The sequence below is a fragment of the Phaethon aethereus genome (genome assembly GCF_964289735.1).
Source record: "Phaethon aethereus genome assembly, chromosome: 5".
Taxonomy (NCBI): Eukaryota; Metazoa; Chordata; class Aves; order Phaethontiformes; family Phaethontidae; genus Phaethon; species Phaethon aethereus.
In genome coordinates, this window is record NC_138579.1 from 44655023 (window position 1) to 44681546 (window position 26524).

At 56.1% G+C, this 26524-nt stretch overlaps 1 protein-coding gene across 1 annotated transcript in view; it reads right to left on the bottom strand.

Annotated features, from left to right (window-relative positions):
* Window positions 1–23001: 23001 nt before the first annotated feature.
* The window catches only part of AMBRA1 (autophagy and beclin 1 regulator 1), a gene marked incomplete at its 5' end in the record, with an annotated part of 130041 nt that continues 126518 nt past the window's right edge, over window positions 23002–26524 (bottom strand). The window contains one exon of the mRNA XM_082000451.1: window positions 23002–24126. Within this exon, the coding sequence (XP_081856577.1) occupies window positions 23636–24126 (491 nt within the window). The 3' untranslated portion in view covers window positions 23002–23635. The remainder of the gene's footprint in view (window positions 24127–26524) is intronic.

The following is a 26524-nucleotide window of genomic DNA, read 5'->3' on the forward strand; positions in this document are numbered from 1 at the left end:
AACCCGTTAACAGGCCAACACAAACCAGCTCTGCCACAAGCCTTAAACCTGTGGACGACACTTCACCCCCGTCCTCCAGACACCTCCATGCCAGCCCCCGCTGCCTCCTCTCCAGCTTCAGCAGCGCCAAGACATGCTGCTGCTATGACCTGCAAGGTGCTATAAAATACATTAGATTTAACAGCGGTTGTGGTAGCGGAGGGGCTGCTTCTCCGCCTGGCTTTCCTGGCTGGAGGAGCGCAGCGAGCCTCGGTAGCTCAGTACCGCGTCGACAGCTCTGGCCGAGCCCGCTGCCTCCGAGGAGCTCCAGGGTTTACACGGAGTCCTGCCTTGAAAGGACAAAATTCCCAGCTGCTGCTCTTCCTGCGCCAGCTGACCGAGGATGAAACTCCTCTGCGAGGCTCTTGAAGACAAGTCAACAGCCCTGTGGTTCCCCGCAGCCCTCTCCAGCCCCCTCTGAGTCACGGAAACAGCACCCGGGGTGGGTGCGGGTCCTCTGCGCCAGCACGTCTCAGCGTGCCTAACGCTGGGGGGGACGGGAAGGGGACAGGGGACTTGTGGCACTGAGTGGGGCATGGGACACCAGGGGTGATGGGGACAGGGTCACAGCAAGACAGGAGGGTCAGTGTCACTCCCACGGCTCTGATTTGCAGGACCTCCAGCAACGGTTTCGGGGATTGTCAGAGGGACGAGGCTCTGTGCCTGCAGCCGCTGCGTTTGGAGGCTTGGACAGGCTGGTGAAGTTAATTTTCTCAGCAAACTTACACCTTACAAGGTATAAACCGAGTCTTTGTTTGAGTTCCTCCTCCATGCAGGGCAGCCTCTGGACTGAAGGCATCTCTGGAGGGTGCCAGGAGCAGCCCCAGGGCAAAGGTGTGAGCAGCCATGCCCATCACGCAAGGGGTCAGGATGGGGAACATCTCCAGCAGAACCTCGCTTGCCACTGCTTGCTGTGCCAGGGGACTCAAGGTCTGAAGCCAGGTCAAATGAAGGCATCCTGGCCCTGGAGTCAAGGCCCAGCAGGACCGGCACATCCATCCGTAGGGAAGGCAGGATGGATGCCAACATGCACAGGGTGGGGACACCCAGGTGCCTTCCGGGGGGGCTGGTTGTGTGTCTGCTGCTAAAACCCTGCTGCTAAACATCGAGGGTGGGACCTGTAGGCGAGACACCCTGCCCTATGCAAAGACACCCAGCAAAACACTGGCGTAGCGGGCGAGCCCGCCTGGGGAGCACTCGCCCCAGGTTCATTTGGCCAGGAAATGCCTAAGTCCCCCTTGAAGCTTCAGCAAATGAATTTGTCTGAATATTGCGCAAGGGCCAACCTCAGAACGTTCAAGAGTCTGGGTGCAGCGAGCCTTTCCCCTGCCCAGGGCTTAAAGGGATGTCATGGTGGGCAGTGCTCTCCCGGGGGGACGGTCAGGGCTGGCACACTCCTCCACTTGTCTATGAGTTAGATGACAGCCACCCGTTAAGACCCTCACCGCCTGGCCTGCCGGGGCCCTGGGCAGAAGAGCACGTGAGTCTTCCTAGAAACTGGTGGCTGTTTTCTAACTGGTCGCTCGAATCCCTCAGAAGGGGGATGCCTTTGGCATGGCTCCAGCTGCTGGCTTGAAGAGGCTTCAACAGGACTCGGGTGCATCAAAAGCCCTGATGTAGCTTGCCAAGAAGGGGTCAGCTTGCACACAACTCATTCTGCATGTACGTGGATGCAGAAAGAGGATCTGCATCTGCGCAGAAAGCAGCAGCCCCTTGCAAACAGCCTCCATTTCCCTCTCCTCTCACTATTGCTCTCCGTGCTGCCTTTGCAGAGCCTTCCCACCTCATCTGGGCACTCACCAGCCCTCTTCACCTCCGTGGGTGCTGCTGGCTGGACTCAGCAGGGCCGGCAGAGAAGAGCTCCACAGCAAAGGCGTGCTAGGGATGGCCCTGCAACAGCCACTCATCCTGGTCTCGCTATTTTTATTCCCCATATTTGTCTTCCCCCCCCCCCCGGGGAGATGTTTGTAATTTTAATTTTGAAAAAAACCACAACACAACAATAACCCAACCATGTCAAAACCTGATATCAATAGGATCCTCGTGGGGACAGTTTAAAGAGAAAAACCATGCTCCTTCTGCAAACTCTGAGTAATTGGATCACAGCATTAATTAATCATTTCAGTTAATTTCTCTTCTATGAAAGAAAACAGACTGACCCACTAAGTTGGGTGCCCCTCGTGTGAGTAAACAAACCACTTTTACCAGTAGCCCTCCTCCTCCTTCTCCCGCCAGCTTCCCACTGCCCACTCACCGGGTCACTCCCGGGGCCACTGTCGCTCCCTCCGGCAGACCTGGGAACTTGCTGCCGGCGCTGAGCAAGGGCGTGCTGGCTTGGCTCCCGCAGGAACCGGGAGCTGCCGTGCACAGGGACACCACCCTCTCCCAGATACCTGCTCCCATCCCCACCTTCCCCACGCAGGGGCTCTGCCCACTGGTCACCAGCCCGGCTGAGGGGTGAACCAAGGATGGGTCACTGTTCCTTAGGGTCTCTGTACGGGTAAACTCGCCCCCTCGGATGCCCTGCTCTTTGTTGGGATGCCTCACGGGGTGCCTAGGCCAGGCTGCAGAGCAGCAGCAGGTGCTCAGATCGCAGAAGTCAAGGCGCTGGAAAGCAGGAGGTGATGCCCAGCAGTAGTGAGAGCAAAAAGCATCTTGCCGTCACCTGTGATTTCAACGTGAGCATTGTCGCTGGTGATGTTTCACCGAGAGCCTGGGCTCTAGGACCCTAGCATCTGAGTATTTTGATAAACAGTGCCAGCATCAACAAGCCACCCCACTGGCTGGGTAGCAGCCCCCCCAGCCCCCCTGCAAGTAGTGACAGGAGAAGCTGACCTGCCCTTGGAGGTCACTCAAGGCACCCGTGACAAAGCAGGGAGCCTCCAAACACCCAGGCAGAGCCCACCACCTCTGCCAGCTGCCAGCAGGGCACGGAGGAACGCTAGCTGTTCCTCAGGTGGGGAAGTATCTCCCTAGCCTTGGGCTTTGCAAAGACCACCTAGAAAATGTAGCCACAGCACCGTCAGAGAGGTTGAAAGCAGGACAGAAGGGAAGCCAGCACTGCTTTGATTAAAAAAAAAAAAAAAAAAAAAAAGGCAAGAACTGTTCTTTGATTTGAAGACAATGTCATTATTTTGGGAGAAAAGAAGGGTGGGTCTGCCCGACTCTTGTCCACAATGGGCCACGGGACAGCCCAGGGCAGCTCTGCTGTTAGCAGTGGGGAGGGCACAGCAGGGCCAGCAAGGGCTGAAGGGCAGATGGGATCCCCACCTCGGGAGAGAGAGGGCAAGATCTGTCCCCCCTGCAATGTCCGACTTGGTAAACAGCTCTGTGGGGAGGTAGGGGGACTTCTGCCCAGTCACGTCCTGGGAGGTGGCCGCAAAGGGCCAGAGGGGCTTTGTCCAGCCTGGGGACAAAGTATCCAAAAGGTGCAGGATATTTTCCCTGTTACTCTCTCGGAAAATAGAAGGAAGTGAAGAAAACATGCAGGTAGTTTCCTGCCCAGAACACAAACCTCCTTCCAAGAGGAGGTACCAGCAGAGCAACTAAGCACCCCCCCGGGTTCCCGGCTAGGGGGGTGCCAGCCCCCGGGGGTGCAGGCTGCTCATATGCCCGTGGCAAGCTGCCGACAGGGCCAGTTCCTAGGCGATCGGAGGGACCCGAGGTGCCTTGGGCCACGGCTCCTGGGGAGTGGGGTTGGTTTTGGGTGGGAGCAGGGAGGTGGGGTGCCAGACCTCGTCCCAGTGACTCCACACATGCCGGGGCAGTGAACCCGTGCGGGGCTCTCGACCCACGGGGCACCCCCGGGGTTCCCGCAGGAGTGCGGGAAAGTTGGCAGAGAGACACACCCCCCCCGCCCCGGGGCGACCCGGGGGTGCGCACCTCTTTCCCCATGCACCCTCCAGACATGCTGCCCCCCCCGCGGGGACTCTCCCTGGGGGGAGGGGGTGTCGCGGGGATGCCCTGTCCCCCCCGCCTCGTGCAGACGGAGCCCCCGAGCAGCGACTCACCGGGCAGCCCCCAGGGCCCGCCGCCGCCCGCCGCCGAGCCGTTCTCAGCGGCCATGGTGCAGCGCCGAGCACGCCGCCGCGCCGTCGGGGGCTCCGGCACGCATGGCCCCGGCCGGCTCCCGGCTCCGGCGGCGCCGTGCGCGGCGGAGGGGCGGGGCGGGGCGGGGTCCCGGTCCTCCCCCCGCCCCCTGCCTCCCCCGCCCCCAGATGTGCCGCCCCCAGATGTGCCCCCCCCCCTTCCCCGCCGCAAAGACGTACCGGGGCGGGGGGAGGCGGGGGCACCACGACGTCAGGGAGCCGCGGCCAATCCTCACGCCTCTGTTTCCCGCCCCCCCCATCCCAGATGTGTCTCCCCGCCCCTGCCGGCCAGATGTTGTACGGGGGGGGCGGCACCGGGTAGCTACCGGGCCCCCCGCACCGTCGGGCCGGCGGCAGCATTCCCTGCAGCACCGCGGACAGCGCTCCCACCGCCCGGCCCCGCCCAGGCCCCGCCCAGATCACGCCCCCGGCCCCGCCCAGGCCCCGCCCGGGCGAGGCGGAGGAGGGGTCCGGCACAGCCAGGGCAAAGGGAGTCCTCGACGCGCTCCCCCCGGCCCCCAAAATACCGTTCAAATCCGGTCCCGGCGCAGCCATCTGCGAACCTGAAAAGCAGGACGGACTCTCTGCCGGGTGGTCAGTAACGCTCCGTGCTGGGGTTCTCCCCCAGGGGCAAAAACATCAACAGGCAGCTTCGGTCAGCTGGCTGCCCCACGGGCTCTGCTTTCGCCTTTCCTCATACTTGTGAGAAAGTGTCAAGCAAGAAGAAACAAACTGAAAAAAAGATAAATCTGTCTTTCCCTTTCCTCGACACCTTTCCCCTTCTCTCTGCCCAGCTCTGTCACCCACCCTCTGCCTCTCACTTGTACTGTCTCACAGACACGCATGGGTATCATTTCCCCATCTGCTCGGCTCTCACACATACACACATAAATACACATAAACAAATAAACGCCCCACTTTCTCCTTCCTTTGAGTGATTACAGTTGCAGACAAGTTCCCACCATGCACTCCTGCACCTCCTCACAATCCTCTCTTATATTTCTTGCTCTGGGAGGTAGCGCTTAACTAAAAGCCGCTGTTTGATGTCAACGTCTCATCTAAAGTTAGGCAGATCTGCCCGGTTCACAGATTTGACCTCTCTCTTCCCCAGATCGTGCAGTCTGGTATCTTCTCTGTGGAGATGAAGACACGTTTCTGAATCCCAGCAAAGAGAACATTGTAAGGTAATTCAGACAATTTTTGCTGATGACACATCTCCAGCTCCAAGTGCTTCGCTCTGCACCCTGGAAAGGTTAAAGCCTCTCAGCACTTGCACCCACAGCTCGGCTGCTGCCTTTGCACAGTGAGAGGCCCCTGCCACAGCACCGGGGCAGATACACCATCTTTATTTTGGTCACCCTCAGCCAGATCCTGGCACCTTTTTAGTGAGTGTTCAGTCAACTAGTATTCTTTTTCTTTCCTGCCTTCTTTGAGGAGCGAGAAGACAAAGCTTGGTACGGAGCCACATGATTGCACTGACCGCAGAGATGCTTCGCTGACTTTTGCCAGCATAACGTCTGCTCACACCGTTTTTGCAGTAACTGACCAAAGCCTGTTAAAGACTCCAGACAGTTAATTGGAGCCTTTTGCCTCTCCCCAAAGCCTTGACCTCAGAAAAATACCAGTCTCTCCTCCTTATTCTTCCCCCCCTAAAAAAATTAATGTGAAAAAACTTTTGCCACGCTCTGGGTAAACTCATCAGACTGAGGAAATATCTGCTTCAAAGAGTTTGATTGCACTGGAGCTGGGTTATTTGATTGGACTCTTGTTTCAAACTACAAATCCCCATGGATAGACAAAAGACCGTAATGAACAGCAAGAAGTCTTCTTCCAAAGCAGATCAGTCATGGAGATAAAAATGTGTAACCAAACTGAATACAAAACTTTTCAACTTCTAACTTTTCCCGTAGCTTTATTCACTCTCATTAGTCAGAAGAAGTAGAGTTTCTGAAAGCCAGACTCCCCATACATAGTCCAATTAAAGAGAGCACTTGCTTCTCTTGCCTTGACATATTCGCATATTCCTGGCTCATGGGCTGCCAGTGAGTTTCACCAGCCCCTCTTGCTGTCACCAAAGTGACATCACCTTTGTAAGCCACGTAGGCACTGGCCACGGAAAACAGTAACTGGACTCTATAATCTGACCCCAACCCTTCCCTTGGCCAGATACATTGTGCCAGGCTGTGGGGTGGGACAGGAGGGACTTGCAGTTGCCCCATCTCAAAAGCCAGAGGCTAACCTGCCTTCATGTTCAGTGGCCCCAGCAGAGGAAGGGCCTTCCTTATTCTCTTTTTCTCTTTTGGGATTAGGACCTGTGACAGCCTCAGGCTCCTGCCATCCTGCTTGACTGATACAGCTTGGTCTGGAAGGTACCTGGGGAGTAAAAGCCAGCAACACATCAGCTTGTAGGGATCTGGGATACTCCTGGAGCTGGCCACGTTTCATCTAACCCCACATTTCATTTCTTCTCAATGCTGTATTTCCATCCTCCATTTTTGGGTGGCTTCTTTGTCTTTTTTGTTTTGTTTTCTTTTCTTTTTAGCCATGCCCATGGGCTTTGCTGTGCCTGATATCTAATCAGCGATTTCTCCTCTTCCATTATCAGTTGGCAATGCTCCATCAGGCTCCTCCAGCTCAAAAATTGCCCTCACACCAAAACAACACAAACACCTAGAAACAGGCAAAGCCACTCCTCTCCCCTCTGCCCCTGGGATGGGAGAAGCAGGGACTAGCGACAAGTGACCACCTTGATGCTCCATCTTGGCTTGTTACAGCTCCCATCCATAACCACCTTGAGGCAGATGAGTGGTTACGCCACTGAGCGGGCACTTGGGAGATGGATGCGCTTGAAGAGCAGGGAAGGCAGTTACGAGTCATTTGCTCTGGCCTCCCACACAGGCCCAGGAACATCCACCCGTTATCCCTGAGGGATTCCCAGTAACTCACAAGTAGAGCAGGCAGCAGCCAGTACCGGCTCCTGGTACCCAATGCCAGCCCGTGGCTGCTGGGGCACTCGGGGGATTCGCCTCGGTCCTGCAGCCCCGTGCTCCTGGCAGGGGCTCTGCAGGTGAAGCAGCAGTTATCACCCATCCCTGCAGCACACGGGGCTGCCTGCGCCTGGTCAGACGCACGCCGCCGGCACCGGGCGCTGCCTGGGACGATCCCGCTCGCTGCCAGCTCTGGCCAGGCTTCCCCTTCCCTCTGCCGAGCCTCTCCCAACCTGGCAGCCCCCTCCAGTCACCAGCAAAAATGCCCCAGCCCCAGCTTGTCCTCCCATCCCAGTCATAGAGAGATGCCCTCATGCATATGCTCACACTCTCCCGCTCCTTTCTTCCTGCCTCTCTCTCAGGCACTCAGCTTCTCCTTCTGCCTCACACACACCCTTTCACGCTCTACTTCCCTCCCTCTGGCACCAGATCCCTTTGCCCTTAGGCAAATCCAGATTGCCTCTCCCAGCACAGCGCAGGCAGCCAGCCCCCCCCCCCCGACAGACATACTCCCACAAACTCACTGAACCCATCCACACAGCTTTAATATTCATAAAAGTCAACCCTAGTCTAAAGAAAATGTGGTTGATGATGAAAGTATTTACATTGCAAATCACTTTTAATAACCCTCCGGTAGTCAGCCTGGTGATAAATGCTAATCCGTCTATCAGCCCAACAACAAAATAAACCCAGCTCGGAAGAGGAGAGGCAGAGAGAGAAAAAACAGCCGGCGACGGTGAGAAAGGCTCAGCCCTCCCAAGCATCGCCCCGCCGAGGGAGATGGGCGTGAAGGCTTCGCTCAGCAGTTGGTGAGAGCATTAAAGCACCGACACAGGGAGCAGGAGCAGCTGCTCTGCCTGCTCTTGGCCAAGCGAAGAGATACCCCGGGCACCCTGGAGGGATCGCCGGGGTGGAGGGCGAGCTCCCAGGCACGCAGCCCCTTCGCTCGCCGGCGTGGAGCTGGCGCTGCCTGGCAGGAGGCGGCTGTGGAAACTCCGGGGCGGTAACTCGGTCTCCCTGCCCGCACCCAGGGCTGCAGGCAACGGGCCGATGCCACTCGTGGGTGGGCTCCTGCCCTGCGGGTGCTGGTGGGTGAGACACAGCCCACAGGGGACGTGGGTTGTGCCCCTGGGGGAGGCGGGACAGCACCATGTGGTCACCTGCCTCTCTCCTAATAGTTTACCAAAGGCCATGGGATGGCACATTCGTAAAGGGGATTAGGAGAGTTTAAAGAGTCTGAAATAAATAGCACTCCCAGGCCATGTTTGCCTGGAGCCTCCCACGGCCGCTCTGCCCATTGCGGAGACGCAGGGTTGGTGTGAGCACCAGGTCCTCCTCTTCCTCACCAAGCCCCGTCCCCAGGGAAACAGCCTTCCCCGCTCCTCCGGCTGTGCCCTGGGCAGCCGCAGGCAGCTGCCGCCCCACGAGCACCCCGGACCCGAGCTCTGGGGCAGGGCAGCCGCTCGCGGACGCGGGGCGAGCCAGGACCCCGAACGTGCTGGGACGGAACCACGCTGCAGGGAGCAAGCGATGCTGCAGGGGAGCAGGGCAGGAGGACTCGCGGGGCCCGGGGAGGAGCAGGGCTGCTGCAGCCTTCCCAGGAAAGGAGGCGACCAGGCACCCGGCCGTGCTCCGCTACCTCGGCCAGGCCCCCAGGAGTCATCCGCAGCCACATCTTACCATGCTTCACGGCATGCCTGGACCAGAGATGGACGAAGAAAAATACCGATGCTGAAGCCACATTAGACACATGACTTCGTGCTCAGCTGTTTCCCAGCCTGCCGGGCTGCTCGGAGAGGCAGGGTAATGAAAGGTTCTTTCATTGTTTGGAAAATGTCATTTTTAGCACCAGTGAAGGCTGCCAGAGTCCCAGCCCCAGGGAGCGGGTGACTTTTCGCCCTGCAGCAGGTGTGGCCCCAAGTGTGGGGTGACAGTGGCACCAGTGGCCCCCCACTCGTCCGGGGGGCATGGCTGGGAAAGCAGGGTATGGCCTCCCTGGCCCGTGCAGCGGAGCCAGGTTAGCGTGAAGAAGGCTTTTTTGACTAATGTGGAAAGCCATCTTCCCACGCCTGGCTAGTACACACCGGTGCAATTCACCCCGGCCTGTGAGCACCCTCGAAAGGCCAGGGACCACCAGCCGCCCATGCTCTCCGCTCGACCACACACCTCAGCGCCTTCGCTCACGTTTGACTTCGTCCCGCCTGGTGCTACCCCTCGGGAAGTTGGCTGTTGGGCATTGCCAAACGCTGGAGCTCATCAAAAGCTGGAGGGCAGCCGCAGCCTGTGCCCGCTGTGGCTTTTGAGGAGGCACACGGAGCACGTACCTCTGGAGGGAGTTAAACACAGCAGCCTGCCGCCCAGCCTGGTGCGCTGCAATCTCTTCAGTCAATAATCATCTGCTTTTTGTGTTTTAAAAGATTGCTGCTGCTGCTGCTATTTTAAGGTTGCGCTCAATTTTGTCACATTTGCCGTATAAGCACGACTTCGAATATTTCAATATAATTGTTTTGTTGCGGTCCCCATTCTTGCAACTCTTATTTGCTTGCTGGATAATGGAAGAGGGAAAGTGCTTCTGAATCACTTCTTTTATACCTATTATCAAAAAAAAAAGGGGGGGAAAAAGAAAAACAAGTGGAAATGGAGGCTTGTGCCTTTACCCTGCTGTTTCCCACGCTGCCACAGAAGACGGCACATCTCCCCTGTGACTGTTGTGCCCGTGGGCCAGATCTGGCCTGCGGAGCCGGCCGGCGCCTGGGGAAACACCATGCCTGCCTGCGGTTGCCTGCCGCTCCAGCCGGCCGCCGTGCTCCCCGGGCCCCTCTCCCAGGCACCGTCCCACATGGCTTCCTGCCTGACCTCAAGGAGAAAGCAAACAGGGGCTCGAGCCCCTTTAACATATTAGTCTAATTTGTTAATTTTCTAATTCGCTACTTCATTAATTCACAAATTCACGAACCCGTGAATTCACTAAGCCACATGCTTATGCTCACAGCAGTTCCCTCACCGGCGTTGAGAGTGCTCAGCCCTCCTCCCCGGCATGGTGCGGGGTCCTCAGCATCCCACCGGGCAGCACAAGAGTCTGGCTGCTGCTGGCTCCCCTCCAAGGGCTTTCAGGGTACCTGACACGTTGACACCTTCCAGCTCGGGAGGTCAGTTATTCGGCCATTCCCGTAGGCTGGTGGGTTCTGCAGAAGTTGCCAGCAACTGGAGACACCAGTCCACTAGTCCCTGGGCTACCGGGGGACAGAGCCCAACAAACTTCATGGAGCCAAGACCCCCTCTGGTACAGGCAGCCACTTGCCGGAGGAGAAACTCATCCCGAGCAAGGAGACAAGCCCCAGCCCCACACTGAACCACCCAGCACAGCCGCCTCGTGGCTTGCCAGCTCCCTGCGCTGGGGGCACGGAGGCAACCCAAGCCCCTCCAGGGGCTTCCTGTAGCCCCCCGGGCATCTCCTCCTCCCGGGGCAGGGAGCCGGCAGCCCTGCCTGCAGCTCAGTCGCTCTGCCGTCAGATTTAATTCTCTGAGCAGCTCGGGGAGCCCGCCTTTTAACACACACGCAGCCAAATAAATGCTTGCTTTAATGCACCCACTGTTTTAAACGTGTCTATTAAAAAGGTGCGTTTCCCTCCCTTTGGGATCATCGCCGGTGCTGCTGGGGGACAAAGAGCTCCGTGTGTGTGTGCCTCACCTCAGGCAGCCCAGCTCAGCTCCCCATTTGGACAGGACTTGCGCTCCCCACACACATATTTACCTCGCACAGAGCCCCCAGTAATGTTGACGCTACCTACAGGCCCCTTCACGGGGGAAGGACACCAAGAGGAGCGGAGCGAGCGTGCAAAAACCACAGCAGGTAAAAAACCAGTCGGCAGCGGCTGTGTCGGGAAAGCATTTCATACAGCCGGAACGAAGCAGATCCAGATCTTTTCTTTTCCAAGAAAGATGCTGCCCCTGCCCTGCACCTCCCTGCAGCTGGCAGGGACCCGGCTGCTGGTCACACGCCTCCCTGGGCTGCCCTTCGCCTCACCCCCGCTCCCCCGCCGAGGTTTGCCCTGGGAAGGAGACCCCACGCCGGGGTCTGCTGCAGCTGCCGTGCGCTGCAGGGACGAAGGCAGCCCGTCTCCCACCCACCCCCGGGTCTGTACGCCCCCCCCCCCCCAAGCCCCAGTACGTGCCAGGGAGACTCCGCTGCCCCAAGCCAAGGCAAAAACCTGGCTGAAGTCACTTGGCAAGAGGCCATTTCTCAAGGCAGAGCCAGGGACGGAGGAGACTCGAGGCTGCAGGATGCAAGGGCTCTGTTCTCTGCCGGCCAGGCTAATAACCTTGTATTAAATTACAGGCCTGGGTTCAGTTGTGGTTGGGTTTGGCTTTTTTTTTTTTTTTTTTATAAGCTGTCTGTTTAGATTTATCAGCGTAATTCCTGATATTGCCTTGTCGGACATCATTACGATAATCTCGCTACCGTGTCTGCCGGGGAGTTGGGAGGCGAGCAGGGGCTGCTGCAGAGCAGACGGGTGGCAGGGCTGGAGCTGGGGACCCCGGGGAAGGGGGAGGCACAAAGGCACGAGCTCCTGCAAGGAGACTCAAAAGTCAGAGTCACTGAAAGAGCCAGCGGGGTCAGGGGAGACGCTGAGGGAGGAAGGAACCAGGCTCCGGCCAGGCAGGTCTCCCTCCCTCCAACAATTTCACTGGGAGGAAGAGAAATCTCGAGAGACGGGGAGAGGGCGCCTAGAAAAACCTGGAGGATCTGGGGAAGTTGGAAATGAGCAGCCTCTGTTTTGACACTGATCCCTCACCTCCCCTTAATTCCAAGTAATTGCATCATTTATTTGAATAAGGCTTCTCAGAGCAGACAGTACAGGAGGAGGAGGAGGGCAGGAGGCCACCAGCCCAGCTCCATCCGTCCATCCATCCATCCACCCTTCCACCTTGCAGCCCCTCTCCCCTCCACGGGTCCTCCCTCGCACACTGACACAGGTTTGCACACACACATGCACATGCAGCCCTCTTCCTCCTCCTCCCCCCCCCCCCCCCCCGCCCCAGCAGCCAGGCCAGCTCCCCGTTCTGCCCAGGCCCTGGCTCCACGCCAGCCCCCACCCAGCAATTCGGCTGGCGAGCCCCTGCCGGGAGGGGGGCAAAGTGTTTCTCCCTGGGGCTCCAGCGCACAGTGCTGCAGCTTCCCTTCCCGGCAGCTGGAGCGGGGTCTGGCTGAGGAGCTGCTTGGGGGAGGGGAGGTGATGGAAGTCTGAGGTTCCTTGGGCATGGCATAGAGCAAAGGAGCCCATTAACCTGCATGGAGCATCCCCCTCCCTGCTGAGGGGGGCTGGGGGAGCTGCGGGCAGGAGGCAGGTAATCACATCAGCAAAATAAATAAAAATCCTAGCCCAGCCTGGTGTTTTATTAACAAAAATGAGCCTGTGACGGAACTTAATTTCCAGCCCCTGGGTGATTAGGCTGGAAGATGGAGCTACAGCGAGGGACACGGCTGGGTGGCCGGGCAGAGCCAGGGCAGCGAGGGACCACGAGACCATCCCAAGGGGGGAGCAGGTACATGGTCTTGCAACGTGGAGCGTGAGGAGCGGAGCTGCCAACACCTCCAGAGAGCAAGCGCTTCCAGCTGCCTCACTGGAGCCAGGGTGTTAACAGCCACCGTTGCGCGGGTGGGATCTGGCCGAGGTCACCGCAGGAGGGGGAGGTTTTCAGACCCCATCTACCAGCACCCTTCTCCCCACGCTCCGGTTGTAACTTTGCCAGCTGCTGCTCTGTGCAGGTCCTTGGCCAAGCCACCCTCATCCAGCTCCTCCAGCCTCCCTTTGTGCACCTGCCCGGGCAGTCGCTCATGCCGGCGCTGCTCTGCCCTCGGCTCCCGCGGCGTGCCGGCACCCCCCAGGCGCTGCCACGGAGCGGGGTGGCAGGCACTCCCATAACACAGCAAAAAAACCAGCTAGGTTCCCCTCTCACTCCTGTAAAGTGGTGAATATCCGTTTTCATAGATTTTCAGAGCTACCTGAGTGAAAGCAACACATTTTGAGGGCAGAATTTCTGTGGAGGGACACTGCTCTCTGATGAGCTGAATTAATTCACACCCGGTTGAATACCTCGCCCTAAATGGGCTTTATCGCTGAAATGAAAAAATACAACATCTTAGTGCTAGCGTTTCAAAAGAGGAAAAGCAGCAGCTAGGGTCTTATTTGTTTGGAGAGCAAAATTATTTTATTTATTTATTTTTCCCACCCGTTCAGAGACTGAGACGCTGCCTGGAAACCCGGGAGCAGCCCCAGCACGGGGGACAGGACCTCCCCCGCCTCAGCAGTAGGGCAGGAGCACGTCGCCCTCGCAGCACACAGAGCCCACCCAGAGAGCGCAGAGCAAAGCAAAGCGGCGCTTAACAAAATCCCCCCAAAGACCTAAAGACGCCGGCAGGGAGGAGCAACCCCTTGGGACCGCAGAGGGCTGCCACAAAACAGGCAAAGCCATGAGCTGGGGACAGGACAGCTGGCAAGACAGATCCCATGCTCCTGCAGGGGCTCAAAGAGCTTTTCCAGCTGTTTCCCAAAGGGACATGACCTGTTGCATCGACATCCATCTCTACAGCAGTAGCTGCCAACCCCTTGGGGAGACCCAACCAGCACCAGCCCACAACCTCCATGCAAAAGCCCCCCGGGCCCCCCCTTGCCCCCCGGTGCCGCTGGGCCATCCTCCCTGTGCCGGGCTCCAGAGCAGGGTCCCTCCATTCATCAGCTCCTCAAGGAATCGAGGCAGACGTGCCACTGGCCCAGCCAAAGCGCTACCGCCAGCCTTGAGCTGGGATGCTTCAAATAGCTGTGCACTGCGATACAAATTGTACTCTGATGAGGTCCATTAGGCCATCTGGATGGCCTTAAACAGCCTTGATGAAGATGGAGCAGGGGCTGCTGGAGGCGGGAGGAATCTCAGCAGTATCAGGGCCATTCGCCGCCCCTTAAGCTAACATTTGTGCAGGCAGTGGGGCTGGGGCCGGCAGCATCAGGGTAGGTCTACGCAGAGCGGGTCTGCCCGAGGCAACGCTTTGGATGGCCGCCGTGTCCTCCCCACCGCGATGCGGGCAGGACGCGGGCACGCGCAGTCTGGCTCTGCTCTCGGCCAGCAGAGCCTGCGAATCTGCACCACCCTGGGGGGTCCCCGTGGATGGATACGAGCCCTGGAGAGCATCATCTCCAGACCATCCCGCTCCCATCGGTCCCACTAACTGCGTGGGAGGCAGCGCTCCGAGGAAGGAAAGCCCATGCAGGGCGATGAGCGTAAGATACAGAATGCTCCAGAGAGGGTGGGGAGGGAGAAAAAAGAGCAGGAGGAGGTTGCCAGAGAAAATCACCTGGGGCGGGGGGTAAGTGCCAAGGGGCAGGGAGGGCAGCAGGGCACAGGAGCCTGGAGGAACCCTGGGGGAGGAGATGCCCCATCCTGCTGAGCCCACAGCCGGGGACCGCGGGGGAGCAAGCGCAAGCCGAGACAGCACCAGGGCGAGGAGCAGCACGGGACCTGGATGGGAATTTCACTCGCTGGTGGTTTACTGACCACTGGAGTGTCCCTGAGCTGCTTCTTTTGTGGCACCTTGGAGTCCTGGTGGGGATTTAGCCGAGCTATTCCCCAAGTTTGATTTCCAAAGTAACTTCCAGGCAACAGGCTCAGCCTCTCCACAGGACGGGACCCACCGGTGCCGCTTGTCCCCCTGGGACCTCAGCCACCCTGATCTTCGCCTGGCTGCCTGCGGCACACAGCCCTGTCTCACCGCTGCGACCTACATTCTGCCTCCCCAAACATACAGCCTTGCACGTAGCTGCATTAAACCCACGGAGTGCTGTATAGGGCTAATTTCCGATCAGGCTGTCAGGAAGTATTATGTCAAATACCTTACAGGAGCCTAAGCATATTATGCCGACGCAGCTACCTTTGTCAACCAAATCTGAGGTCTCATCAAAAAAACAATGCTGGGTTTAGCCATCCTCAGTGCCGCCAGAGCAAAGCCATCTCCGGGGCTTCTCCTGGGTCACTGCACCTCAAGCACTGCCAACCACTCAGCCCGGGGCTGCCGCTCTGCAGGGAGCAGCCCGAGCCCCCCAACCCCAAGGGTGGCACTTGCCTGCAGAGCCTGTGCCACCGCAGAGGAGCTCACGTGACTTTGAAGTAAAGGATCCCCGGTGCGGGATCCTCGCTGCCACCCTGCGAGCGGCCACGGGCGATGGAGCCAGGTGGGAAAGGCTGGGTGCAGGGCGGCACCTCGCGCCGGGTGAGAGTGGAGTGGGGAAATAGGTTACTGCTGCCTCTGCATGCTCAGCTCTCCTCCTCCTCCTCCTCGCAGGCTGCGCCCCATGGCCCGGGTGCTCCCTGTGCCTTACAAAACCACCTTGTCCTTCCCAGCACCGCTTGTCATTGCTGGTCACACCGGGTCCCGCAGCCCAAAAGCTGCTGTTTTGAGGCTGTGCTTGGCTCCCCCTCAGCAATGCAGCAGGACCAGCCTCAATCCCTCCCTAAATAATTGTTTTAATTAGCGTTTGCTTTGATGTAGGTGATTAGCAAGGGGCTGCTGGCAGGGCTTCCTTGGGAACTTTTGCAGTGGGCAGACAGGTGAGTGCAGCCCTCTCTACTGCCATAGCACTTAAACCCTTCAAAATCAGCCTCCCCGGCCGCTGCCAGTCTTCATTAACCCCTTTGAGCCTTTTCTAATTCTGCCTGTGGGCAAAGCAGGGCTCGCAGCAGCGGGATGGAGTTGGCAGCGCCTGCCCAGGCACGGAGGACAGGCGGGGGAAGCCGGGGATGGGAGCCCACCTTGGTGGGGGTACGGCCCTGCCTGGCAGGAACGAGGAAATCCAGGGGTAATGACCCCCAGGGAAAGGGCAGAGCCATGGCAGCGTCACCCTGGGGAGGTTTGACAAGGACCCTGGGGAAGGAGAGAAGCTGGGTTTGGGTACCAGCCAGCAAAGCATGGCAGAGCCCAGCAAAGGGCTCTGGCTTTCAGCAGTGCCTGGCCAGCAGCCAGCAACCAGCACCCTGATAACGGGAACTCGCTCGGCCCCCCCTCCAGAGCCTGCTGCAAAAACAAATAATCTGCAAATTAAAGTTTCGCTGCGGTGAGGTGGCAGTACCCCACGCTGCGCCGGAGGAGGGACTGGAGCCCATCTGCCATCAGAGCCAGCCCCTGATCCTATCAGGATATTACTGTATTATTGAACTGGGGCTTGAGGGACGGGCTTTAATAGCTACGATGGTATCAGGGGTCCAGCATTAAACTCCAGGAAGGGCCACGGCTTCGCGTGCTTTCCCTGCTCTGAGGCAGCAACCACATGCCATGAAATTTTTGAGGATAAAAGTATTTTCACCTCTGCACCAGATTAACCCAGGCTCACACACCAAAGCCGTCAGCGGGGGGCATAAGCCTGTGTTTGCCCAGCACCAGCCCAGGAGAGCACCCTTGCCCTTGGGCGCCTGTACCTCTGCTACAGACACAGGCTCACGGGGAAGACCCAGCAGCACGGGGCTGCTCTGCGGGGAGCACAGCACAAGCCCCTGCCCTTGGGCACCCTCCTCTCCACCTAGAAATCAGCAGCTGCAGGCCCAGAGCAGCCCCCCAGCCCCCCACCATGCATAGTTGCATGGGTGCATGGGAAGGGGCCAGCCCCAGGCCCCAGCTCTGCTCCCCCATGCGCAGGGCAGGGGCATTTCTGGCAGGGCAGAGGCAGGATGGCAGCCTGCTGTCCTGCAGCAGGTCTCCAACTCCAAGGAACCTGATTGGGACTCAAAGGAAAAGAATACACCAACATAAGGTAAGGCTCACCTGAGGGATGGGATGCCATCCAGAGTGACCTGGATGCCATCCAAGGAATGGGCTCATGTGAACCTCATGAGGTTCAACAAGGCCAAGTGCAGGATCCTGCATCTGGGTCGGAGCAACCCTTGGTATCAGTACAGGCTGGGGGATGAAGGGATTGAGAGCAGCCCTGCCAAGAAGGACTCAGGGGTACGGGTGGATGAAAAGCTGGACGTGAGCCCACAATGTGCGCTTGCAGCCCAGAAGGCCAACCCTATCCTGGGCTGCATCAAAAGCGGCGTGGCCAGCAGGTCGAGGGAGATGATTCTGCCCCTCTACTCCACTCTGGTGAGACCCCACCTGGAGTCCTGCATCCAGCTCTGGAGCCCTCAGCACAGGAAAGACATGGATGGACCTGTTGGAGCAGGTACAGAGGAGGCCCACAAAAATGATCAGAGGGATGGAGCACCTCTCTTGTGAGGACAGGCTGAGAGACCTGGGATTGTTCAGCCTGGAGAAGACAAAGCTCCAGGGAGACCTTACTGCAGCCTTCCAGTGCTTAAAGGGGACTTATAAGACAGATGGGGACAGTCTTCTTAGCAGGCCCTGTTGTGGTAGGACAAGGGGTAATGGTTTTAAACTCAAAGAGGGTAGATTTAGACTAGATGTAAGGAAGACATTTTCCCAGTGAGGGTGGTGAAACCCTGGCACAGGCTGCCCAGAGAGGTGGTAGATGCCCCATCCCTGGAAACATTCCAGGTCACGTTGGACGGGGCTCTGAGCAACCTGATGTAGCTGAAGAAGTCCCTGCTCATTGCAGGGGGGTTGGACTAGATGACCTTTAAAGGTCTTTTCCAACCCAAACTGTTCTATGATTAGGCTCACTACTGACACTTCATGTATGTTGGTAAGGGGTGCTGGAGCTCACCTAACACACATGGCAGTGAACACTGTAGAGCACAAGCCTCACAACCACACTTGTGCTGGGCCCCATTGCACATTAGCAACTGTCAGCCAAACCCCTATTTCTGCCTTCACCCTCTTCTCCCTTTCTGTGATTTACTCACAACAGAACAGCTACAGAGCCTCACCATAAGCCACCTGCTCTCCTGTTTTCTCCCAGGTGTTCCAAGGCTTCCCAGCTGCTGCAAGGAGCAGCGCAGGCACGAGGACAGCATTTGCCACTTGTGCCAAGCAATGCTCAAAGTAGCAGGCATGTAACCTTGAGCTCTGCTGGTCTGCCATTTGCACGGCACAGAGAAATGGTTTGGGGAAAGCCGTAGCAGTGGTGTACCCATGGCAGCCACGTGGGTGGGAATATTGGCCTGGACATGTAGCTGAGCCTAAGAAATTGAAAGGCCCAAGCCTAAAGTACCATGACAGCTCGTGGTTTTGCACAAGCTTGCACAGTGTCTGCTGTTTACCACGGCCTCTGCAAATGCTGGAGTTAGGAGCTCAGTGGGCAAAGGTAGAGGGCCAGGAAGCCTTGGGTGTTTCCTGAGCTTGGAAAGAGCAGGGACTCCAGAGTCCAACTTCACCAGCCAAGATAGAGCAGGGCTGGACAGAAGGACAGAAAGAGAAACCTCAGCAGCTGCCAAAAGCCATGTGCCAGCCCGGAGCTCACCATCCTGCCAGCCACAGCTGAACCAGAGGCTTAGTGGGGCAGCAGATCCCAGCTGCAGCTCTCCACACGAGCGGTGGTCCAGTTTCGGCAATGGGTCCTCCTGGAGACCTCGGCGTCTGGCTGCCTCTTCCAGCGGTGGCACTTTCTCCCTGCTGGGCTCTCATCTCCCATCACTCACACCTTCCCCATGTTGCTTGGCCTCCGAGCAAGAGCATGTTGATTTTTGGAAGGGAGGCTAAGGAGAAGCCTCATGGTGCCCCCTCTGGGATGCCGGGTCCCTGGCGGGGGGAGTTCGGTGCCGAGGCAGGGCTGATGCCCAGTGCCGGCATCCCGGGGAGGACAGCTTGATCCCCACCAGCTCCTACCGGTGCCGCACGCCAGCAACAACCGCTTGAAAGGCAAAACAAACAGGAGTGGAGGGAGCTAACCAAGAACAGATGAGAGGCACTTCTGTTTGAGAGGCTGTGGGGAAACAAATCCCCGCGCTCGCCGGAGCACTCTGAGCAGGCTGTAAGGAGCCTCCTGCGTACTACCGCGGCGGGAGCCATGCAGCGGCAGCAGGGCAGGAAGGAGAGAGGCCTCTGCTCCTGGGGACAAGGAGAAGGGGGCACCGACATTAATTGGCTGGCAGAAGGTGGCAGCTGGAAATGAAAGGCTGCTGTGTCCCCCCGGCCCCCTCGTGTGCCCAGGGCTACCTCCACGCAGAGGCGGCAGCGGCATGACATTTACGTGCTGCACACCGAGATCCCAATTAGAGGTGGATGGCTCACATGCTGCACACTTTAATTAATTGCCTTTTCCTGCTGGAGAACAGCTTCTCTGACAGATTGGGCAGCTGCTCCCCGGCCAGCAGCTCGAGTGGTGGGCAGAGGGGCCAGCTATGGGGCTCGGCTTCAGCACCGGTAACATTGAGACTCTCCATGCACCCACCTGTGACCTGGTCCCTGCCCTCTCCTTCCTGCCCAGCACAGCTCCTGGCCATCATGTAGAGCTGGGGTCCCAGCACCATCCAGCTATAGGGTCACCCCACATGGTATGGTGTGGGGCTTCCAGGGGGAGTCAAATGGAGGTGCTGGAGATGGAGCAACAGGCCAGCAAAGGAAGACAGGGCAGAAAACACAGGACTCGTAGGGACACATGGGTCTCACCACTTTGCTGCACCCCCTGCCAGGGCTTCGTCAACCCGCCCTGGGATCCCAGGTCTCCCTTCCAGGCAGTGCTCAGGTCCCAGGCCCAGGGGTGCCAGAGCATTTACCATCTGCAGCGGTGCCCATGGAGGTTATGGAACTCTGTGAAGGATTCGTACAAAAGCCCCCTTCCAATACAGCAGCTCCAACCATTACTTCCTCCTGCTGCCCCAGGCTTCTAGCATCTTCTCTCTTCCAAGCTAACCTAAATAATCTTCTACCTTCAGCTGTTCCCCTCCTCTTCCAGCTCATTAGGGCTTTTAGAGAACACTGGCTCCTACTGAACTCATCCAGCCCACCATTAACTTCTTTCTACACCAAGAATTGGCTGTTACTTTTGACTCCAATTCCGACCTGAAACAGCTTCCATCTCCAGGAGGACTCCACCCCTCACCCTTGAGGTGACTAAGTTTCTTTAATAGCCTCTTGTGAGGGACTTTATCAAAAGCCTTTTGGAAGCTAAATAAAATTCTCAGCACCCTATTTCTCCTTTCCCCTGGATTTTGTTAGCATATTTAAAGGCTCCTGACAGGCTAAGGCTGAGAAAAGCTTTTGTTTTTTAAGATCATTTCCTGATCCCAAGCAGCAAAGCTCTCATTTTGCATCCTAAATTGGACCAGCAAGCATGCACAGCTCTGGTTTGGTTTCCTCAGGCAACTCTTGTTGAATTTCCACATTGCTCCTGGCAGGGCATTTGCCTCAGCGCTGCATTATCACACTGCGATCAGCGGGTAAGCTGCGAGGTTTGGGGAAGGAGCCCCGTGCTGCTGCTGTGCTTGTCCTGGACGCGGGCAATCCCACCGCCTCCTGGCTCGCGCAGAGCTCCATGCCTCAGGTTGTGCAGATCCAGGGGTGTTGCTCAAGGGCATAGGTCAGCTCAGCCTTGCCCAAACCCAGCAAGGAAGTCTGCTGGGCCAGAACACGGCTAGTCCAAGGCAGAGAGAGTTTTGTTCCACAAGAGGCACAGAAGGCGTAAGAAATGAATTGCATTGGAGGGGGGGAAAGTGAGACCATGGCATAAGTGTGCTCTATTTTCCCTCCTGTCCCTCCTCTTCCCACATCCCCCTCCCCCGCCCCCTCCATCAGGTCTCAGGCAGGGACAGAAACTGGGCTTGGCAGGTTCTAGATCTGAAACTCAAAATGAAGCATTGCGCTCTCTACATAGAAGCCCATCACCACTGAGGGCACCTGCTTAGTTTTGTGGCCACAGTAGGTCATCTACAAACCATGTCCAAGGCAGCATCTGAAGATTAAGCCCACCCACACCCAACCTGCCCACTGTTCCTGCTTAAAGCCTGTACGAACACAGGAGTTGGGCTGCAGCTGTTACCCGCCTTTGGCCCAGAGCTACAAAGCATGTTAGGAGAAACATCAAAGCTGCCTGCTCTGATCAGGCCTCTATCCTTACCTCATCTGGAAGAGTTCCCCTAGAAGCTTTGAATGAAAAGCTGCTTTGGAGCTTCAGAGATGTCCTGAGTTGATGTCAAAGACAGCAGCTGTGGTTTGCTCCTGCTCCCACTGGACCTCACTGCCTGCTCTGCCATCGTCTCCAATGGGGGCAGGTCTGGACTAAGCAGACATCCTCAGCAGAGCAAGCTTCAGGTCCCTGCACAGCAACCAGGCCAGAGTGCTTGGCAATGGTGCATATCAGGTCTTTTGAGAATCTGCCAACACTAGAGCAAGACATCCCAGAAGACCTTTCTCCAACCACTATGGAAATTTTTCTGTAAGGCAGTTTGGCTCTGGCTATGGAAATAGACATCTGTAAGTGCTCTGCAACACATCTACCAAGAATGGGCCTCAAGACTCTTCCAAGAATTGTGCAGGGAGAGGGAAGAAGAGATGCCAGGCTGAGCTGAAGCAGCAGCAGGTTTTTTCCAGGCTCTGTTTGTTTTCAAGCAGAGCAGTAAACAGCCCTGCCTAGACCTGCACCACCCTGTCTGCCCAAGTCTTCAGCTGAGACATAGCTCCTCCAGCTCCCAAGCGCCAGCACATCCTCAGGCCACCCCACACTGAGGCAATACAGGGATGCATGAAACCTTCCTCACCACACAAGGGAATCCCGTTTTTCAGGCTGCTCTCCTGTCAGATCAGGGATGTGGTTGGCTCAGGGCAGGTTTTAGAGTCTCATTAACACTCCACAATGAGGCCTGGCAGCAGCTGATTTGATTTAAGGTTCATTTCCAGGCTGTGATTTAAGAGAAGATTTGCTTAATGTTCTCTAACAGACTCTTCTGACTGGGAGCTTGAGTGCTGCCTAATGACAGCCTTATTTATTATAATGTCTTTGCAGCGCAGAGTCTGGAGGAGCTGGGCAGGAACGCAGCAGCTGCCGGCAGGTGCTCAGACAGCAGGGGAAGCATCCCTCACTGCCGAGTGGCAACACTGGGGCACGCATTCCTTTATCCAGAACAGCCAGATACTGCATCTCTTTTCTGCTTGGAGAGGTCAGCAAGACAGACCACTCTCTGCTCGCCTAAGATAGACAGTGCTGTACCTCTATGTACCTTTTTAAGTGGGATAGGAGAAATGCTCCTCTTTCTGTCGACTGCAGTACTTGAACGATGGGAAATGCAGAAGTGCCTGCTCATCTCCAGACTTGTTAAAAGGTAATTTGCAATCAAGACTCCTAAATGCTCCTCCGTGTTTCCTAGTTTTGGGCTTACAACAAAAAGGCTGAGCCTGCTTTCCCCCTGGGAAGGGGGTGGTCATCATCTGACATTTGTAAGCTACCTTGAGCTTCTGAGCTGGATGTTCCTAACCCAAGGCTGAACACAGAGACAACCATCACACAAATGAAGACAGTAGGTCAAGCAAAGGTTTGTCATATTTTAATGACATTGATCTTTGGTGTTTCCCTCGTTAGCACTCACGCTCTCCCAGTCCTTCCTCCACAAGCCTGCTAGGGATGGAGAGTTACAAACGAAAAGGAAAATCACATTTGGGACTAAAAACAAAATATCAGAGCCTTGATTTCTCCACTAGAAACTACATGTACAAGGTCAAGATTTCACATGCAACACCTTACATCACAGACCCATACCTCACACCCTCACCTGGAGCTGAAAGACATTTCCTGCCCCCTGCCAAGGAGGTGCAGCTCAGTCCTGGCACCATGAAACCACTAGGATGGCTCACTCCTGTTAATATTGGCACAGCTCATTCATCCTTGTGTGAACTGCATCCTGACTAGAGAGCAGTAGCCCCTGCCCTTCTATCCACCTACACAGCAGCTCTGCTTAGGTTGCTGCCAAGTACTAAACTAACTCTCTAAAAAGGAAAGATCCCCACCTGTAAGCAGATCCTGAGCCATGCAGGTTTCAGCAAAGCACAGCTCTTCCCAAAAAAGACCACAGTGCAGGTAGGACGGGTCTCAGAACACTGCACCCTGAAGGGGGAGCAGTGCGGTGCCACGGTGCGGGACTGTGGCCTGGAAGACTCCTCCACTCCAGCAACAGAGCCGGAGTATCACACCCAGTTTTGCCCAGTAGGACTGCCTGTCTCCAGAAGGATGCTGCAGGCCCCCTTCCCTTTCTTCACTCTACTGATCAGCCCCTGGGCATAAAAGGGCAGAAAAGAGGAAAGGAAAGAAGCTTTACAAAGGATGACACTGACTGAAACGCAGGGTTAGGGCTGAGCTCTGGGGATCCCATGGGGCTTCAAAATCTGCGTGATGTGCAGCCACTATGGTTCATATTCTTGTCAACTCTCCAGCAGCGGGAATGTTGGAAGTTAAGTACGCTTTCTTCCCCACAGCTTCCCTTTGCAGTCCTTATCCCTTCCCACTCACCCAGGATAGAGAAGCCCTCTGAACCACCAGCATCCTGTCAGAGCCACACGTCCCTACTCTTCCAGCTCCTGGCCAGCTGTGAGGTACAGGTCTCTGCTGAGCAGTACAAGGGTAGCACCAACACACAACTCAATCTCTACCTGTTCCGCGACTCCCCACTGGTGCTGTCATTACTATAGAAGTTGGTACTGTCAGGAAGATGGTTATTATTAGTTAGGTCACTGTATTCAATTGGTCCCTCAGTGTCCATGGAGGACTGGGCCTGCTCTGGCAGGTCCAGATCACCAGCACTTTGTCCTTCACTCCCACTAGGGGCTGTCCGCGGGCTCAGGCCATGCTCTGACAGCTGCATAGACTCTGAAACGATCCGTCCCTCCAGCTCAGCTGCCAGCTGCTGTGAGGTGGACTGCTGTGCTGATGTGCCCTCAGCTCCGGTGGACTCTGCACCAGTCTGAGAGCTGCGGTGGATCCGGTGGCTCACAATGATGTTGTTGCCAAAGCCGCCCATGGACGCCATGGTGGTGCTTTGCTCCCGCTGGACCACAGCGGTCATGCCACCTTCTGCCATCAGCCTTTGGATCCTACTCAGGGCATCCTCCCCGCTGGCCCCATATTCCGGACCTTCACCTGCAAGAGAAAGCAGAAGCAACTTTGGTGCACAAGGTAAACTACAACACAAAGAGAAAGCATGCTGGGTAGACGCATCACACAGTGTGCATGTGCTGGGACAGAAGATGGGTTTTGTTCCAGAGGGAGCCCAACAGTTTATTTCTGTAGCTTTCGGTGAAGTGTCAAAGGCACTGAACTCTGTCAAGAAAATCTTGGCCACTCCCACAGGTATCCCTCATAGACTTGCATGTCCAAGCCTTGGAGAAGCAGCTCTTATCCAGCCATACAAGTGGGGAAAAAGGAGTCATCAAAGAGGCAGTGTGTTTTCTCACAGCTGCAGAGACAGTCCAGCAGTTCCACAGGGGCAGGAAGAAAAAACCTCAGTTTGCATTGCAATAAACCAAAAATGTCACCATGGTGTTAGAGAGTCCTGTGGCCTTTCCTACTTCACCTGTGTGAAAACACTCCAGGCAGATGACATGATGGCAATCTCCCCAGTATCAGGGAGGACATAGGTAGCTGGCCAAGAGCAGACAACAGCTACAGAACATCGTCTGTGCTTCCACATCACCTATGATCAAGGAAAGATAAGTGTGTAGGCTCCTGCTCCCCTTGACTGCTGTCTTTTGAAGAATGCAAAAAACTTATCTTAAGATCTAGAGTCTTTGTCTACTCTATCTCCGAGCCTTCCCTTCATCATCAGGCTGTACTGAGCTCCAAGGGAACCATGAGATGACTTCGTTGCTGAAGATTACTTTTGAAGAACAAAATCTCACAGAAAAATAGTCCATGTAGGAAATTAAATCCCCATGGCAAGAAAGTCAAGCCCAGTTCTGTTTCCCAGCATCCTCCTTTTGCTACAAACCCTACCCAGACCCTTTGGGGAACACAATCTGTAATCATAAACTGCCAGAATCATTCCACAGTGGGATCCTGACGATTCTTATTAAAGAGATAAATCTCACTCCTAGCTCCATGAAGCTATCGCAGTGCTGATTAGAGGATGCAGCCATGAGCTCTCCTGGCACCAAGGAAATGAACACAAATGTCAACAAGGCTAGATGAAGGCAGGAGTTAAAATACAATAAAAAACAAAATGCCACACTGGCTAGGAAGACAAAATCACTTGGGGCTGTGGGGTGGAGATCATGTATCCAACATGAGAGCTGGGATATTCAGCACAGCCTACACCATGCCACCATAGAGGCTATTTTTTAAAAAAGCAAGATAGTTAAAGCTGTTAACATGTTGTGCAGTCAGTCAGTGACAGCTTATTCCCTTTCCTCATGGGCTCAGTGGTACTTGCATCAAACACCACCAGCTTCCTCCACCACAGGGTACGGCTAATTTAATCTTCAAGCAAGTCTGCTGACATACTGCCCTGCTGTAGAAATACTATGGACATTAAGGGCAAATTTAATTCTCACAAGCAGAGTAAGTCCCTTTCTGCTAGGAATGTAGTAAGCCTGCTACATCCACTACACATACAGCAATTACATAGCTCTTTGGTTAGAGCATTAGTGAGACCACAGAGACACCAGTCACCACATGAGAATCTGGAGCAGAGCCTAGAGGAGTGAGCAAGAATACGCTCTGGGCAGAGCCACAACTTTAGCAGAGAAATCCTGTTCAGGACATGACTGATGCATTAACTAGGATGTGGTTGATGCATGAACTAGGAACCTGGCTGACCAGCACTCTGAGAACAGACAGAGGCAGCTATTAGGCTGGAAACTTCAGTGTGAAAAACATGCCAGGGGATACTGCAGCATTAATCATGAGCAGTAGTAAGTGGAAGGTTTGAGAAGCACGGTTTTGGATTCAGACATCGCTTCCTTCTGAGGGCATAGTTGTAAGCACTTCATTATCAACCATCTGGTCAGGCCAGAGAGAAGCTTGAGAAAGATGTGCAGCCTGGCTTAGAGACATGCCAGCCAGTCCTGAAACAGCAGGTACCGTGCTCTTGACAGATCACTTACTATAAACTAGCCCAATGCAGGAGCATTGGAACAGCAACTCAGCAAGGATCCCCAGCCAATGCTCCTCAGCATCACAAACGTGCTTCACCAGAGGAGTCCACGCAGGCAGCGCACACTGCAGCACCCCCTGCTCTTCCCTACCCCTTAATTACCACGTGCCATGGCTGAATTTCCAGTTGAGGCAGCTGCTTGCTCAGAAAACAGGCAAGGGCTGATGCCACAGGAGAAATCAGCAAGTCATGAGATTAAAGCACAGATACAGCAGTGTTGGAAATTGCAGAAAGAGCCCATCAAGGGCCAGAAGTGAGCCTCACCATTCAAGCAGCCAACTTTGTGCACCTCTGCTTTGGGGGTTGTCCTCCCCTTTCCCCGCCTCAGGTTTCGACAATGACTATGGCTAACTGGTTCAGAGCAAAGCTTCCTGCGTGATTTGCCTT